Source organism: Salmo salar, chromosome 19, assembly GCF_965601325.2.
Source record: "Salmo salar chromosome 19, fSalSal1, whole genome shotgun sequence".
In the NCBI taxonomy this organism is placed as follows: Eukaryota; Metazoa; Chordata; class Actinopteri; order Salmoniformes; family Salmonidae; genus Salmo; species Salmo salar.
Genome location: NC_138309.1, coordinates 55,800,637 through 55,820,143, shown reverse-complemented (window position 1 = coordinate 55,820,143; position 19,507 = coordinate 55,800,637). Strand labels below are relative to the sequence as shown.

The window sequence follows — 19,507 nt, the reverse complement described above, 5'->3', positions numbered from 1 at the left end:
GGTCAGCGCAGGCTTTAGCCTAGACACAGAACTGAATTAGCTGACCATCTTGAGATGGCGATTCAGTCACATGGAGAGAAGTCCTCAACTTCCAAACTCTGTTCTCTCCATAGCAAAGCTAGCTTAGTGTACCTCGCTGTCAGCAAGATACTCACGACTGCACTTGTTTGTTGTGATTGAATGGCCAAGAAACACCCCCAAGACAACTCTCGTTTGCCTTCAGTTATTGCTGCTAGCGTTTCATAATGAGCATTGATGAAAAACTAGGCCAAATCAGGAAGTTCAGTCGCTCTTTAAAGTAGTCTGACAAAGTAAAGTGACTTTTCAAGAAGGAAACAATTGGCTGGGAAAATGCAGCTTTACATAACTATCTATAAAAGATATACAGTGAGCTCCAAAAGTAATGGGACAATGACAGATTCTGATGATTTTGTGCCCAATAGAAATTAATGGTAAATAATGTGCATATGTTGTGGTGGGCACCAAACATGTGATTATCAATTTGTATTTGTGGTGTTTTTGGACATCATATAATTGTCTTACTTAGGAGGCTATCACTGACTACTGTAAACCCCAAAACGACCCACTGTATCTTTAAACGCACCAACACTCCCACACGTAGTAACGACGCTCCCCTGCTACGCGCAATGGGCACTAAACGCCTAGTGTGCTAGTACCTTTTATTGGTGTGAACCGTGCGCGCCACGGTTTGTACACGTAGTGCTATAGTGGGAGAGAGAGCTGTCAAGAGCCTGTTTAGATTTCACACAGTTTAAACTAGTAGGGGATTTACTCACCAATTTCCAACTGACAAGGAAAGCTATAAACTCGCACATGCGCATATCGTAAAAATCGACGCGGATATGTAGTCTACATCCATGATTTTTACGCACAGGTGAAAAGTAATGTTTTTCTTATCGTAGATTATCCAAAGAACATAGGATAGTGATATAGTGTCAGATCAGTGAACATCATATTTATAGCCTAGTTATTCCACAAGTAATTATAGACAACACGCGGGAACACCGTTAACAGTGAAACATGTCCAGGAAAAAGACCGTGAAAGGCAAGGGGAGCTCCAAAAGCCCGACTTCATCTCCGAACAACAGCAAAGACACCGGGAAAAGTGGGAGAGGGATCGGAGCCGCGGCCCCATCCAACGGAGTGGTCTATCCGAGCCGCCCCTCACTCAGCAACAGCGGGGAGTTTTATGATATCGCTTTTAAGGTAAGACTTTTTACGCACACCATATTGTCAATACTCTCCAATCTCCAGTTGGTCATATCAGTCTCAAATGTGCAACTTCAATGTTGATGTGCCACGCTGGCTACAGTGACAGGTGCATATATGCTATTTCTTCAGGTCTGTCCATTGACATGATCTCAGGGCAATTCGTATTTTTCTGTATGTAAATTTGTGTCACTCCATTTAGTTACCTTAGGTTACATTATGAATGGAATAGCCGTCGTACAATAGCATACGAATTATAGGATTTATAGTATCATACATATTACCCGGTCGTACAATAGCATACGAATTGGATGAAGTACTCTTCCTCTTGGAAGATTTATAGTATTAGACATTTCTATCTGAGACCAGTTTGCTTGTTCCGTGTAATAAGGGAGAATTATTGGGAGAATTTAGGTTGGCGGTTAGGGACCTAAACTGAAGGTGTCCTAAACAAAAAATAATGCATCCCCCTCCCCAAGTTAAGCATGACCCCCCCCCCCCCCCCTCTAATTAACTCTAAATAATATTTACAATCACCCAAAAAATAACTGTAGTGTGTTTACAAATGTGAATATCGACTTTGTTACTTCAGCATGCTTCTGTGGCACTGTCGATGCCACGCAGAGCTACGGGCCAGAAGGTTGAAGGTTCGCTGACCACCACGGACGAGCTCACTCATTCTTCCTGCCTGTTTCATTAGGCCTACACTACGACCAGAGTCGGCTACAGACAATAACAGCTACGGGGAAATCAGATATTCCACATTTTGATGCCGTATTTAGAATTACAGTTTATAAAATATATGCTACAAATATTCCACCAGCAGGTTTTTGTGCCAATGCACCACACAACCAATATTATGGTTTGCGTTTTCAACACCCCAATAAATAGACTGTCAATCTCGACAAACAAAAATGCATCCCTACCTAATTTGTAAGGCTACCCAGTATCAAAGGTTTGGCTTGCCAATCTCCAAATGTCATAAAACGTTTTGATGTTTTGTAACAGATGTCTCTTTACGTTTATCAAATGGCTACTGCATTTGGATTGATTGATTTTATTTGTCAGTAAAATCAAATCAAATTTTCTTTGTCACATGCACCAAATACAACAGCTGTAGACCTTACCGTGAAATGCTTACTTACAAGCCCTTTACCAACAATCCAGTTCAAGAAATAGAAGAAAATATTTACTAAATAAACAAAAGTAAAAAATAAAATCAAAAGTAACAATACCGAGGCCATGTGCTGGGGTACAGGTTAGTCGAGATTTTTGTACATGTAGGTAGGGGTTAAGTGACTATGCATAGAGAGTAGCAGCAGTGTAAAATCAAAGGGGGGGGGGGGGGGTGCTTCCAGGTGGCCATTTGATTAATTGTTCAGCAGTCTTGTGCCTTGGGGGTAGAAGCTGTTAAGGAGCCTTTTGGACCTAGACTTGGTGCTCCGGTACTACTTGCCATGCGGTAGCAGAGAGAAAAGTATATGACTTGGGTGACTGGAGTCTTTGACCATTTTTGGGGCCTTCTGATGCCGAGCAGTTGCCATACCAGGCGGTGATGCAACCGGTCAGGATGCTCTCGATGGTGCAGCTGTAGAACTTTTTGAGGATCTGGGGACCCATGTCAAATCTTTTCAATCTTCTGAGGGGGAAAAGGTGTTGTCGTGCCCTCTTCACGCTTGTCTTGGTGTGTTTGGACCATGATAGTGTGTTGGTGATGTGGACACCAAGGAACTTGAAACTCTCGACCCGCTCCACTACAGCCCCGTCGATGTGAATGGGGGCATGTCCGAGCCTCCCTTTCCTGTAATCCACGATCATCTCCTTTGTCTTGCTCACATTGATGGAGAGGTTTGTTGTCCTGGCACCACACGGCCAGGTCTCTGACCTCCTCCCTATAGGCTGTCTCATCGTTGTCGGTGATCAGGCTGTTGTGTCGTCAGCAAACTTAATGATGGTGTTGGAGTCGTGCTTGGCTACGCAGTCGTGGGTGAACAGGGAGTACAGGAGGGGACTAAGCATGCACCCCTCTGCGTCAAGCACGAGGGGTGCATGTGTCCCCCTTTGCGTCACAATGGGATTCGATGAACTATTAACGTCCGTTGCTGTATCAACGGGGTGATGACCTAATGATTAGCATTTTGGAAAACATTACTGTGGAACAAATAAATACCATCAAAGGATACCTTACAACTTACAATATTGAACACCTTGTGAAACAGCTGTGAAAAACAACCTGGCAATATTTAAGATTTTAATACACAAACTTTGATTGTTTTTGGTACAGTTGTGTAATTTATTTTCATGATTTTTTTTTGTACACATGTCAATCAGACTAAAATACTGAATTCTGGTATGTGGAATATAGAGGTGGTGCTTGCTGTCTGGGTGGGCGGTTCTGTCTGTCACTTGTTCTCAACAGGTAGCCAGTCTTGGAAGGGGGACTTGAAGAAGGAGACTGCAAAGTCCAGGCACTGCTGCTCTCTTTGTTCTGAGTGTTTGAAGTGCTAGTGTTTTTAGTTAATCTGTGTATCTCACATAGAGTAAAACAACTTTCTTAGCAGATAATGACCTCATGACAACAGTAGCTGTAGATTATGTGATGAAAAGTTGGAGGGTGGTTGGTAATAGAGGACATCAGGTGGATCCACGTCTGGGTGTTGGGCAGAACCTCTACCCGGAGCGGCGGTGGACGGGTGGGCGGCGAAACGCCCCGGTCACTCGGGTTGGATGGCGGATAGGGGGCCTGGGGGGCCTCGCGGCCCCCCCGCCGGCCGGTGCGACCCCCGGGGAGGGCCCCGGGGGGCCAGCGTCGCTGGTCCTAAAGTAATTTGGAGAGGTAAATTAGAGGTACATTTTTTATAAGCTCAGCATAACTATCATTTCTTGCCTTCTCAAATGTCAACCAAAGCGTAACGTACTTTGTCTATTGGGCTTCACTGAAGTGTAGGGCTTCAGGGTTTTCAGTGGTCGACCGTCCCAACTGCTCAAACTGTTGGCTTCCACCGAGGTAACATTGGGAAGACAAAGATAAAAATATAAGTGTTAGGGAAACTTAAACTAGCTTCAGGTTATTTTGTGTGCAAATGCAAATAGTTATGATATTTTTTTATATTCACTTTAACAGATGGTGACCCCAGCTAGGAGCGAAAGAGGAGCGAGGTTTACCAGGTCTCGCCTTCCTTTCGTCCTTCTTCAAAACCAAGTCATTCGCCCGGATGTCTTAGCACTTGGTTCCCTTCTTGATTCTGCTCAACCCTCAAATGGATTGAGGTCTGGGCTTTGACTAGGCCATTCCAAGACATTTTAAATGTTTCCCCTTAAACCACTCAAGTGTTACTTTGGCAGTATGCTTAGGGTCATTGTCCTGCTGGAAGGTGAACCTCTGTCCCAGTCTCAAATATCTGGAAGACTGAAACAGGTTTCCCTCAAGAATTTCCCTGTATTTCGCGCCATCCATTATTCCTTAAATTCTGACCTGTTTCCCAGTCCCTGCTGATGGAAAAACATCCCCACAGCATCCCCACAGATGATGCAGTCTCTATTGCACTCCACACTGCCCTTTCCCAACTGGACAAAAGGAACACCTATGTGAGAATGCTATTCATTGACTACAGCTCAGCGTTCAACATCATAGTGCCCTCAAAGCTCATCAATAAGCTAAGGACCCTGGGACTAAACACCTCCCTCTGCAACTGGATCCTGGACTTCCTGACGGGCCGCCCCCAGGTGGTAAGGGTAGGTAACAACACATCCACCATGCTGATCCTCAACACAGGGGCCTCTCAGGGGTGCGTGCTCAGCCGCCTTCTGTACTCATGACTGCATGGCCAGGCACGACTCCAACACCATCATTAAATTTGCCGAAGACACAACAGTGGTAGGCCTGATCACCGACAACAACGAGACAGCCTATAGGGAGGAGGTCAGAGACCTGGCCATGTGGTGCCAGGACAACAACCTCTCCCTCAACGTGATCAAGACAAAGGATGTGATTGTTGACTACAGGAAAAAGAGGACCGAGCACGCCCCCATTCTCATCGACGGGGCTGCAGTGGAGCAGGTTGAGAGCTTCAAGTTCCTTGGTGTCCACATCACCAACAAACTAACATGGTCCAAGCACACCATGACAGTCATGAAGCGGGCACGACAAAACCTATTCCCCCTCTGGAGACTGAAAAGATTTGTCATGGGTCCTCAGATCTTCAAAAGGTTCTATAGCTGCACCATCGAGAGCATCCTGACTGGTTGCATCACTGCCTGGTATGGCAACTGCTGAGCCTCCGACCGCAAGGCACTACAGAGGGTAGTGCGAACGGCCCAGTACATCACTAGGGCCAAGCTTCCTGCCATCCAGGACCTCTATACCAGGCAGTGTCAGAGGAAGGCCCTAAAAATTGTCTAAGACTCCAGCCACCATAGTCATAGACTGTTCTCTCTGCTACCACATGGCAAGCGGTACCGGAGCACCAAGTCTAGGTCCAAGAGGCTTCAAAACAGCTTCTACCCCCAAGCCATAATACTCCTGAACATCTAGTCGAATGGCTACCCAGACTATTCACATTGCCCCCACCCCTCTCTATACCACTGCCACTCTCTGTCATCTATGCATAGTCACTTTAATTAACTCTACCTACATGTACATACTACCTCAACTAACCGGTGCCCCCGCACATTGACTCTGTACTGGCAACCCCCTGTAAATATATTGTTATTTACATTTTTACTGCTGCTCTTTAATTACTTGTTACTTTTATCTCTTATTCTTATCCATATTTTTTGAAACTGCACTGTTGGTTAGGGGCTCATAAGTAAGCATTTCACTGTAAGGTCTACACCTGTTGTATTCGGCTCATGTGACTAATAAAATTTGATTTGATGCTGCCACCACCATGCTTCACTGTGGGGATGGCATTCTCAGGGTGATGAGAGGTGTTGGGTTTGCGCCAGACATTTTCCTTGATGGTCAAAAAGCTCAATTTTAGTCTCATCTGACCAGAGTACCTTCTTCCATATGTTTTTTTGGAGTCTCCCACATGCATTTTGGTGAACACCAAACGTGTTTGCTTATTTTTTTTCTTTAAGCGATGGCTTTTTTCTGGCCACTCTTCTGTAAAGCCCAGCTCTGTGGAGTGTACGGCTTAAAGTAGTCCTATGGACAGATACTCCAATCTCCACTCTGGGGCTTTGCAGCTCCTTCAGGGTTATCTTTGGTCTCTTTGTTGCTTCTCTGATTAATGTTCTCCTTGCCTGGTCCATGAGTTTTGGTATTCTTTCCATTTTTTATAATGGATATAATGGTGCTCCGTGGGATGTTCAAAGTTTCGGATATTTTTTTATAACTCAACCCTGATCTGTACTTCTCCACAACTTTGTCCCTGACCTACTTGGAGAGCTCCTTGATCTTCATGGTGCCACTTGCTTAGTGGTGTTGCAGACTCTGGGGCCTTTCAGAACAGGTGTGTATATATACTGAGAACATGTGACACTTAGATTGCACACAGGTGGACTTTATTTAACTAATTATGTGAATTCTGAAGGTAATTGGTTGCACCAGATCTTATTTAGGGTCTTCATAGCAAAAGGGTTGAATACATATGCACGCACCATGTTTCTGTTTTATTATTGTTTTAATTTTTTGAAACAAGTCATTTTTTTCACTTCACCAATTTTGACTATTTTGTGAATGTCCATTACATGAAATCAAAATAAAAATCTATTTAAATTACAGGTTGTAATGCAACAAAATAGGAAAAACGCCTAGGGGGATGAATACTTTTGCAAGGCACTGTATACAATTGCATTCTTTACCTCAGTCGACAGCTGCGGCTCCCGTCCGTACACGGTGGAGGCCTGGATGCTGCTGTTGTGTGCGAGGAGAATTACCTTCAGGTTGTTCTCCCACCCTTCCTGGTACCAATCAAGGGACTTGCCCATGGCAGTCTTAAGGGTCTAGTTGGTCCGTTCACCAAACCTGGAGGAGGGGGGAGGAAAGCGATATCTATTCACAATGTAAGATATTGAAATATGTCTGATTATGTACCATGGAAAACAAAAACCAATTGTAAAAAATAAATAAAACAAACCATTGGTGACAGAATGTAACCTATAACATTCGTACCTTGTTCCAGCGTTCATGACCTCGGTCACTCAAGATGACCTCAGGAGAACCGTGGGTGTTGAAGATGTCTACCATCGCCTTGGAGGTTGCCTCGCCAGTCTCGTCCTTGATGGGTATCATACAAAACGAAAATATATTTTTGGTTCCAAGCACCCTTTTTAGTGGGTCATGGAGGGAATTTAGAGTTATGCACATACTCTTCCTTTACAGACCTTAATGAGTATTGCCTCCACCCACTTGGTAAAGTGATCAGTCGCCGTCAGACACCAGCTGTTGCCATTCCTGGATTTCGTAAAGGGTCCGATGAGGTCCACCCCTAACATTTCAAGTGTTAGAGAGAATATTACTTTATTAATATCGTATCTGTGTCATACAGTATACAGATTTTCATGTTTGTAAGCATACTGACACACACACATTCTATAATATTGAACTCTGCTGTGGTCAAATAAAGCAACCATTACAAAACAACTTATCAAGGCAAAATTTGAATTGGGACACTTACCGATCATGTGCCATGGTGAAACAACTTTGATGGGCTTCAACTCCGGCGCAACAGTCTTCGCCCTCTCAAACTTCAGGCAGCCTAGACCTTTAAGTAAAAAGTGACAAATTGGAACATTGTGTGCTCTCTGATATGACATTCATTGAAATCATAATCATTTCAGATATAATAGAATGTGATTGATAAACAAAAGGTTATTTCACTTGCCCAGCTGTCCACCTCCTTGACAATTCCCATCAGAAGGAGCGTAGGTTGATTTTGGCAATCACGCGCTTCACTCCGAAATGGCCAGCATGCATCTCGGTCAGCACGGCCTCCTTCTCCTTCCCCCATAGGTAGAAATGATTGCCTAACAAGTTGGAGGAGACCGCTTTACGGTCAGATGCCGAGCAGTTTCATCACCGCTTAGTATGGCAACTACTCGGCATCTGACCATAAGACGTTACAGAGGGTAGCGCATACGGCCCAGTACAGCACTGGGGACAAGATTCCTGACATCCAGGGCCTATATACCAGGCGGTGTCAGAAGGCCCCAAAAATTGTCAGACTCCAGTCACCCAAGTCATAGACTGTTCTCTCTGCTACCGCACGGCAAGTGGTACCGGAGCGCCAAGTCTGGGACCAAAAGGCTCCTTAACAGCTTCTAACACCAAGCAATAAGACTGCTGAACAATTAATCAAATGGCTACCTGGACTATTTACATTGACCCCCCCCCCCTCCCGCGCGCTGCTACTCGCTGTTTATTATCTATGCATAGTCACTTTACAAATTACCTCGACTAACCTGTACCCCCACACATTGACTCGGTACCGGTACCCCTATATATAGCTTCGTTATTGTTATGTCATTTTCTTGTGTTACTTTTTGATTGTATTTTTTATTTAGTAATATTTTCTTATCTCCATTTCTAGAACTGCATTGTTGATGAAGGGCTTGTAAGTGGGCATTTCCCAGTAAGGTCCACACCTTGTTGTATTCGGCGTATGTGACAAATAAAATTTGATTTGAAAAGAAGAGTTGTTGAAAGTCTCAAGTACATTTGCATTGCAGTCTTTCTCTCTGTTTCTCTCTCTCCACCTCTCTCTGTCTGTCTTCCTCTCTCTCCCTCGCTCACTTTCATCCTTTCTTTCTCACCCCCCCTCTCTGTGTCTGTCTAGCGAAGACACCTAGTTAAGGGCATTTGGAATTACCATAATTGCTTACACCTATCCATTTGATTGATCAGGTGGCTGGAATGGAGTCAATTGAATGGTATCAACCACATGGAAACCACGTGTTTGATACCATTCCATTTACTCCAGTCCAGACATTATGAACCATCCTCCCCTCAGCAGCCTCCACTGAACTATATGTATATAGCTAGCAACTCGCTAGATGGAAAATGGTTGTTGAAAAAATGGTTGTACATAGCTAAATCAGTCCTGTTATCCAGTAGAAGTTAACTGCTTAAAGTTACCCTGAATTGTGAATTTCTCTGAAATTTGCCCCTCTTGTCGAGATCAGTGGTGTCTTCATAGTAAGTCGCCTGGTTGGAAAGATAAAATAAAATATCCTCGAGGGATGCCATTAAAGTGCAAGCTACATACAAACAGAAAGCTACAATAACAGTTACAGTAGCTAGCTAGCTAATGTTAGCTAAATAAAACGGTCTAAAACTTGCTAGCTACTGTAGCTGGCTAGGTGACTACGCAGGCTGAGGTAAATAAGTATCTAGCAACGTCAATCTAAAAACAGCTTAAATGATTTATTCCTATTTAACAATATTTACTTATATAGACAAATATATATGCTAAAGAAAGAGTGTTCTCTTTCCAGTCTTTTCGGTCCTCTAAAACAGCAGGTAGTCAGCAGGTTGTCACCGTCAAACATCGTCCTTGGAGAGCAATTCTGAGATAATAATTTTGCACGGACTAAGCAAACGTTTATGCGGTGAAATAGAACTAGAACTGCCTGCATCCTCCTTCCTTCGCGACCACTACAAGGTAAAATAGAGCCAAGCAACCAGCATAGCAACGGATGCTTTGGTTCGTTACGTAATCCAGTCAGAATTTTGCAAGTTCTAGCAACAACCTTATCAACAGAAGCTATAACTCATCGAATCCAATTGTGATGTGGGGGGCACTTTTTGGCAGGGGGTCACTATTTGGCATTACTGGCCCCTGTGTTGAGCATCAGCGTGTTGCTGCCTACCCTTACCACCTGGGGTCGGCCCATCAGGAAGTCCAGGATCCAGTTGCAGAGGGAGGTGGTTAGTCCCAGGGTCCTTAGCTTAGTGATGAGCTTTGTGGGCACTATGGTGTTGAACGCTGAGCTGTAGTCAATGAACAGCATTCTCACAAAGGTGTTCCTTTTGTCCAAGTGGACAAAAGGATCTGTGGATCTGTTGGGGCGGTATGCGAATTGGAGTGGTTCTAGGGTTCCCGGGATAATGGTGTTGATGTGAGCCATGACCAGCCTTTCAAAGCACTTCATTGTTACCGACTTGAGTGCTACAGGCGGTAGTCATTTAGGCAGGTTACCTTCGCTTTCTTGGGCACAGGGACTATGGTGATCTGCTTGAAACATGTAGGTATAAGACACTCTGTCAGGGAGAGGTTGAAAATAGCAGTGAAGACACTTGCTAGTCCGCGCATGCTCTGAGTACACATCCTGGTAATCCATCTGGCCCTGGGGCTTTGTGAATGTTGACCTGTTTAAAGGTCTTGCTCACATCGGCTACGGAGAGCGTGATCACACAGTCGTCCGGAACAGCTGGTGCTCTCATGCATGCTTCAGTGTTGCTTGCCTCGAAGCGAGCATAAAAGGCATTTGGCTCGTCTGGTAGGCTTGCGTCACTGGGCAGCTCGCGGCTGGGTTTCTCTTTTTAGTCCGTAATAGTTTGTAAGCCCTGCCACATCCGACGAGCGTCAGAGCCGGTGTAGTATGATTCAATCTTATTGATGCTTTGCCTATTTGATGGTTCGTCTGAGGGCATAGAGATATTTCTTATAATAGTATGGATTAGTGTCCCGCTCCTTGAAAGCGGCAGCTCTAGCCTTTAGCTCGGTGCGGATGTTGCCTGTAATCCATTGCTTCTGGTTGGGAAATGTATGTACGGTCACTGTGGGGACGACGTCGTTGATGCACTTATTGATGAAGCCGGTGACCGAGGTAGTATACTCTTCAATGCCTTTGGATGAATCCCGAAACATATTCCAGTCTGTGCTAGCAAAACAGTCCTGTAGCATCCGCGTCATCTGACCACTTCCATGTTGAGTCACTGGTACTTCCTGCTTTAGTTTTTGCTTGTAAGCAGGAATCAGGAGGATAGAATTATGGTCAGATTTGCCAAATGGAGGGCGAGGGAGAGCTGTGTGTGGAGTAAAGGTGGTCTAGAGTTTTTTTTCCCTCTGTTTGTACATGTGACATGCTGGTAGAAATGAGGTCAAACGGATTTAAGTTTGCCTGCATTAAAGTCCCGGCCCCTAGAAGTGCCGCTTCTGGATGAGCATTTTCTTGTTTGCTTATGGCCTTATACAGCTCGTTGAGTGCAGTCTTAGTGCCAGCATTGGTTTGTGGTGGTAAATAGATGACTACGAAAAATATAGATGAAAACTCTCTTGGCAGATCGTGTGGTCTACAGTTTATCATGAGGTACTCTACCTCAGTCGAGCAATACCTCGAGACCTCCTTAATATTATACACCGCGCACCAGCTGTTATTGACGAATAGACACACACCCCCCCACCCCTCGTCTTACCAGACGTAGCTGTTATGTCCTGCTGATGCACGGAAAACCCAGCCAACTAAATATTATACGTGTCGTTCTTCAGCCACGACTCTGTGAAACATAAGATATTACAGTTTTTAATGTCCCGTTGGTAGGATAGTCTCAAACGGAGATCATCCAGTTTATTTTCCAGTGATTGTACGTGGGCCAATAAAACGGATGGGAGAGGCTGGTTACCCACTCGCCGACGAATTCTCACAAGGCACCCTGATCTCCGCCCCCTGTATTTCCGTCTTTTCTTCACGCAAATTACACAGATTTTGGCCTGGTCTCAGAGAAGCAGTATATCCTTCGCATCGGACTCATTAAAGAACAAATCTTTGTCCAGTTCGAGGTGAGTAATCGCTGTTCTCATATCCAGAAGCTCTTTTCGGTAATAAGAGACGGAAGCAGCAACATTATGTACAAAATAAGTTACAAACAATGCGAAAAACACACAAAATATCATAGTTGGTTAGGAGCACATAAAACGGCAGCCGGCGCCATTACATTTTTTTATTTGTTTGTACAATTATTTTACTTGTGAGTGTTAGCAGTTGATGTTATTCTTCAATAATACAGACCCCAAAGCAAATCAGGGGGAGAAAAATAGGTTTATTTAAAGAGAACGAATCATGCTGGGAAGTACATGGTTGTTGTTCATTCGCCCCTGTTCTGTGATTTTTCTCCACAGAACAAAGTAACAGGATGTAATTTATAACCCCCAACCCTAGCCTGTGGTTGACCAATTAGAATTCCTTGCAGTAAAATTGGGCCAATGGCCAAATTACAAGTATCCTTTTTCAGGCTCAATGTATAGACGATTTGGACCAATGAGAACTTGACACATAAGTTCTGGACTGAAATTCCTACACAGATTCTAAACAACTATTTCCATTAATTTAATTCCCTATTGACCTCTAGTCCTCTGCGTTGTGTATGATCTTAAAATATTTTAACACTCCCACCTAGACCATTTAAAAAATAAGTATACTTAAATTGTCTTTTTAGAAAACATGAAAAAATACAGTATAAAAAAACATTAGCAGTAAGCATAAAATAATTTACATGAAACACCTTGCATTTCTATAAAACACAAAGGGCATTTTGTACTTGCTGTTAAAATAAGAAATAGATTTCAAACAAAGTTAGAGAAAATACATTTTATGATGTAATGATGATATCCCTTACGATTCGTACCACATCCTGTATTAGGAGGAAACTCACACAAAAAATTATTTTCTGTAAGACAATAATATTCAATCATCCTATTGGCAAGATAATCATTCATGAGTCCTTTAAAAATGACAAGCTCTTCCACACTGGTATCAGTCCCACATAGATAACTATTAGAAATGATGTTCTGACTGTCTGCCGGTTGTGAGGAATTCTTCTTCCGTTCCACTGGTTGATAAGGACTTCTCTACTGAACACTTCACCGGTGATCTTGTATCATTTCAGGTACAGGCCTTGGGATATTGCTGCAGCTTCAGACGACGGAAACAAAAAGTGAAAGTAACATGTCCTGGTTTCAAGAGAAATGTATATATTTCACAGATTTCCCTAAGTAAGCATGTCTCGATTTTCATGAAAAAGTTGGACATTTCACCTAGATATCCCTAATATGATCACTGCCATGTACAACATAGAAGCTTATCAGGTTCTGATCATCTTACTATGCTTCTTCACCTGAGATTGGTCCCTGATTGCTAATCAATCAGTTCTTTATTCTCCAGGCTCCGCTTTGTCATCAAAATGGACAACCTTGCAATGAGTGACGTATCCATTGTGATTTTCCGTGGACTATGAAGAGTCAAGTTGCATAATAACGTCAAGGCCTAAAATAGGTTGTTCAAAGGAGCCTATCCACACACCTGCATCAATCTTCATTGGACCTATAGAAATTGATCATGGTTTTGTCTGTTTCATATGTCTCCCCCCCCACTTGCTCTCATCTTGTTACCCGTGTATTGAGGACATATATGTTTTGCATACGATATGGGCAATACAGTCACTTCAGCACCCGTATCTACAAAAAAATCTACTGCAACGTTCTTAACCATCATGTTCACGTTTATTCCATCTGATTTCATATGTACACCAGCCGAGATGGACGTAAGAGTCTGTTAGTTTACCTCCACGTCTTCCAGCAAACTCTTCTGCGGAACCGGTGAGAGTTTTTTAAATTTCTGCATCAGCATTGTGTTGTTGGGGCTGTTGTCCTGTTTCCATTTTCCCTTAGACGGACCCTGCTTCACCTGGCCATTCCTCATAAGAACACGTTTTCTTTTCCGACAGTCTCTTTGCCAGTGACTAGAAATCCCGCAATAATGACATACACCAGGTTTCTCTTCTGCTGAACAAAGGATGTTGTTGGTTTCACTCAGAACTTGCACAACTCTGACAGCCGGTTTATTATGTTGATTGATGTCTCTGTACAGTTGTGACAGCCTGTCGATGATGTCGCCATAGTTTTGTCTCTGGCAGTCATTAGTTGTGGAAACAACAGTTTTTCGCAAATCATGTATGGATTGCATCAACTGATGGGTTATTGCCTCATTTCTGGAGGAAGTGAGTGCATCTTCATCTTCCATGTCGGGTAACCCACTGTGTATAACCACCAAAAGTATAACCCCTTTTGAGGACTCTAACCTCTTATACTATAGAACACAAATTGTTTTTGTAGGGCCTGGTTACCCATAACTCTTGTGATCACTACAAAAGCTTGTACAATGCTCACAAGGCTTACATTACCCACACGTGTAAAAATTGCAACTCAACTAGCAACTCAATTCTATGCAACAAGAAGGTTTCACACCCTTAATCAATTATGGCTTATTTAACTGATAGGGCTTTAAGGTTGGTATGGCTTTGAGTTGCTGTGGTAATTTGTTCCACTCAACAGTGCTGGGATATAGAAATGTCTTAATACCAGTGAATATTAAAGTCTTTGGCTCTGTTATTATGCTGTTGGACGTCTCTAACAAAGGTAAAAAAGTTGGATAAGTACCTGAGGGCTGAGTCCGTGATAATTCTCTGGACCAGACCAACTTGAAATAATACTACTCTTTTTTTTTTTCCATAGATAGCCAGCCTAGCTGCTTAAAATGCTCAACCTCCAGATTAATATCGAGGCGGGAGTTTAAGTACAATTCTTACAAGCTTGTTTTGGCTGTTCTGTAGCTTATTCTTTAAATGTTTGGGGTTGCTGGTGAACCATGATGTGCAGGCATAATCAAAGTGAAGCTGGACTAGTGCACTTGCCAGATTCTTTAGGGTGTCTATAGCTAGGTTTCCAATCAATTGGCGACAGATTTTCATGTAAATATTCTAAAATCTGCGTAAAACCAATATGCGCTTTTTCCCATCAGTTGTGTTTCCATCAAATTGACTTGTTGCAGATAAAAGTCTGTGCATAAATACGTAGTGCACATAAACATTTATTTTGCGGGTAAATTATACAAGTTAAATGGGTTTCCATCGCATTTTCAACTCTAGGCCTACGGATGGTTTTGTCACAAAAAGTGTTGGGTACAAGTGGTTCCTCAATTAAAAGTTTTGAGATTATGCCACAGGATTTAGAGGTAATTTGTGGTTTAGTACGTTACCCTGCGTCACTGCTTCATTGCTCCAGACCACCGCAAGGGGGAGTTAGAGCACTGATTATGCTTTTGGAAGGTGTGTATATATATATGTATATGTATGTGTGTGTTTACTGAATATAAGCAGCAGGTGATGTTTGCTAAATAATCAAGTTGATGGCGCAGTCATATAGCCTCGGCACCTACATAAAACTGAGTGACTCACTCATTCATGGCTTTGGATCAAAATAAATAAGTACCAACATTCTTTCTGATAGTCGAGAAGTGAAAAATAGAAAGTGATTATAAAAAGTCATGACTCTACAATTGATCGCTAGTTTTGGTCTCAATAAGCACGGTCTGTGAAGAGCGTTTAACTAAAATAAGCAATGTTTGTTAAAAAAAACACCAGGAATATACAGACCTAGACCTATGAACACTTAAAAAATGAGTCCGGGTTAGTGCTTTGTGTATACTATTGGTTATCCTGACCTGGATGCCATGTATTATAGTCTCTAAAAGGAAAAGTATTACCACCGTGTCTTGCACATTTCATTTTCCATTCATAATGCATCCTTATTTACAAAGTGATTATTATTAACCCTGCATTATAATTCAGGCGGAGAGCAACCTGTTTAAGTGATATGAACAAAAGATATTGGAATGGCAAACAGACAAAATTTAAAAGGGCCTCATGTTCAAGAATGGCCTTTTTCCCTTTATTCAGATTACAACCGCTCACTTTCGGTTATTTGAAAATGAAATCATCTCCAAAATATCGTAATTTTTATTAAACAAGGACTTGAAAATGAGATTGTGAACTTTGCAAACAACGTTTCCAGTCTGAGAATGAGAAGTGTAAATGACTGTAATTAATACATTAATCCATTATGGGTTAATAGCAGGACAATACTCTTGCCAAAAAGGAGTGTAGGGAGAGAATTGTATCGTCAATTTCTCAAGCCAAAACATCTTGATGGCCTTCAGCAGTTCATCTTTGCTTGTAGGCTTGGCAGAGTTATGGATTAATGTTTTCAGTTGATGCCAAAAAAGTTTGTTTGGGTTTAAATCAGACGACCTACATGTAGAGATTAAAACATATTTGTAGCTACACTGTAGGCCTACCTTAGGTGTTGTAGGTCTTTTATTTATTTATTTATTTATTTTTTATTTTTATTTAACCAGGTAGGCTAGTTGAGAACAAGTTCTCATTTACAACTGCAACCTGGCCAAGAATAAAGCAAAGCAGTTTGACACATACAACAACACAGTTACACATGGAATAAACAAACATACAGTCAATAATACAGTAGAAAAAATCTATATACAGAGTGTGCAAATAAGGTAAGATAAGGGAGGTAAGGCAATAAATAGGCTATGGTGGCAAAGTAATTACAATATACCAATTAAACACTGGAGTGATTGATGTGCAGAAGATGAATGTGCAAGTAGAGATACTGGGGTGCAAAGGAGAAAGATAAATAAATAAATACAGTATGGGGATGAGGTAGTTGGATGGGCTATTTACAGACATGCTATGTACAGGTGCAGTGATCTGTGAGTTGCTCTGACAGCTGGTGCTTAAAGCTGGTGAGGGAGATATGAGTCTCTAGCTTCAGTGGTTTTTGCTGTTCGTTCCAGTAATTGGCAGCAGAGAACTGGAAGGAAAGGCGGCCAAAGGAGGAATTGGCTTTGGGGGTCACTAGTGAGATATACCTGCTGTAGCGCGTGCTATGGGTGGGTGCTGCTATGGTGATCAGTGAGCTGAGATAAGGCGGGGCTTTACAGTGCCTTGCGAAAGTATTCGGCCCCCTTGAACTTTTCGACCTTTTGCCACATTTCAGGCTTCAAACATAAAGATATAAAGATTCAGGCTTCAAACATAAAGAAAACTGTATTTTTTGTGAAGAATCAACAACAAGTGGGACACAATCATGAAGTGGAACGAAATTTATTGGATATTTCAAATTTTTTTAACAAATTAAAAACTGAAAAATTAGGCGTGCAAAATTATTCAGCCCCTTTACTTTCAGTGCAGCAAACTCTCTCCAGAAGTTCAGTGAGGATCTCTGAATTATCCAATGTTGACCTAAATGACTAATGATGATAAATAGAATCCACCTGTGTGTAATCAAGTCTCCGTATAAATGCACCTGCTCTGTGATAGTCTCAGAGGTCCGTTTAAAGCGCAGAGAGCATCATGAAGAACAAGGAACACACCAGGCAGGTCCGAGATACAGTTGTGGAGAAGTTTAAAGCCGGATTTGGATACAAAAAGATTTCCCAAGCTTTAAACATCCCAAGGAGCACTGTGCAAGCGATAATATTGAAATGGAAGGAGTATCAGACCACTGCAAATCTACGAAGACCCGGCCGTCCCTCTAAACTTTCAGCTCATACAAGGAGAAGACTGATCAGAGATGCAGCCAAGAGGCCCATGATCACTCTGGATGAACTGCAGAGATCTACAGCTGAGGTGGGAGACTCTGTCCATAGGACAACAATCAGTCGTATACTGCACAAATCTGGCCTTTATGGAAGAGTGGCAAGAAGAAAGCCATTTCTTAAAGATATCCATAAAAAGTGTCGTTTAAAGTTTGGCACTAGCCACCTGGGAGACACACCAAACATGTGGAAAAAGGTGCTCTGGTCAGATGAAACCAAAATCGAACTTTTTGGCAACAATGCAAAACGTTATGTTTGGCGTAAAAGCAACACAGCTCATCACCCTGAACACACTATCCCCACTGTCAAACATGGTGGTGGCAGCATCATGGTTTGGGCCTGCTTTTCTTCAGCAGGGGCAGGGAAGATGGTTAAAATTGATGGGAAGATGGATGGAGCCAAATACAGGACCATTCTGGAAGAAAATCTGATGGAGTCTGCAAAAGACCTGAGACTGGGACGGAGATTTGTCTTCCAACAAGACAATGATCCAAAACATAAAGCAAAATCTACAATGGAATGGTTCACAAATAAACATATCCAGGTGTTAGAATGGCCAAGTCAAAGTCCAGACCTGAATCCAATCGAGAATCTGTGGAAAGAACTGAAAACTGCTGTTCACAAACGCTCTCCATCCAACCTCACTGAGCTCGAGCTGTTTTGCAAGGAGGAATGGGCAAAAATTTCAGTCTCTCGATGTGCAAAACTGATAGAGACACACCCAAAGCGACTTACAGCTGTAATCGCAGCAAAAGGTGGCGCTACAAAGTATTAACTTAAGGGGGCTGAATAATTTTGCACGGCCAATTTTTCAGTTTTTTATTTGTTAAAAAAGTTTGAAATATCCAATAAATTTCGTTCCACTTCATAATTGTGTCCCACTTGTTGATTCTTCACAAAAAATTAGTTTTATATCTTTATGTTTGAAGCCTGAAATGTGGCAAAAGGTCAAAGTTCAAGGGGGCCCAATAACTTCCGCAAGGCACTGTACCTAGCAGAGACTAGTAGATGACCTGGAGCCAGTGGGTTTGGCGACGAGTATGAAGCGAGGGCCAGCCAACGAGAGCGTACAGGTCGCAATGGTGGGTAGTATATGGGGCTTTGGTGACAACACAGATGGCACTGTGATAGACTGCATCCAATTTGTTGAGTAGAGTGTTGGAGGCCATTTTGTAAATGACATCGCCGAAGTCAAGGATCGGTAGGATGGTCAGTTTTATGAGGGTATGTTTGGCAGCATGAGTGAAGGATGCTTTGTTGCAAAATAGGAAGCTGATTCTTTATTTAATTTTGGATTGGAGATGCTTAATGGGAGTCTGAAAGGAGAGTTTACAGTCTAACCAGACACCTAGGTATTTGTAGTTGTCCACATATTCTAAGTCAGAACCGTCCAGAGTAGTGATGGTGGACGGGCGGGCAGGTGCGGGCAGCGATCGGTTGAAGAGCATGCATTTAGTTTTACTAGCATTTAAGGGCAGCTGGAGGCCACGGAAGGAAAGTTGTTTGGCATTGGAGCTCGTCTGGAGGTTAGTTAACACATTGTCCAAAGAAGGGCCAGAAGTATACAGAATGGTGTCGTCTGCGTGGAGGTGGATCAGAGAATCACCAGCAGCAAGAGCGACATCATTGATGTTTACAGAGAAGAGAGTCGGCCTGAGAATTGAACCCTGTGGCACCCCCATAGAGACTGCCAGAGGTCCAGACTACAGGCCCTCCGATTTGACACACTGAACTCTATCAGAGAAGTAGTTGGTGAACCAGGCGAGGCAGTTATTTGAGAAACCAAGGCTGTATAGTCGGCCGATAAGAATTTGGTGATTGACAGAGTCGAAAGCCTTGGCCAGGTCGATGAATACGGCTGCACAGTAATGTCTCTTAT

The 19,507-nt window shown here is 42.8% G+C and overlaps 1 protein-coding gene across 1 annotated transcript in view; it reads left to right on the top strand.

Annotated features, from left to right (window-relative positions):
• The first annotated feature begins 667 nt into the window (after positions 1 to 667).
• The window catches only part of rab26 (RAB26, member RAS oncogene family), a 137,201-nt gene continuing 118,361 nt past the window's right edge, over positions 668 to 19,507 (top strand). Inside the window, exon 1 of the mRNA XM_014158416.3 lies at positions 668 to 1,227. Within this exon, the coding sequence (XP_014013891.1) occupies positions 1,042 to 1,227 (186 nt within the window). The 5' untranslated portion in view covers positions 668 to 1,041. The remainder of the gene's footprint in view (positions 1,228 to 19,507) is intronic.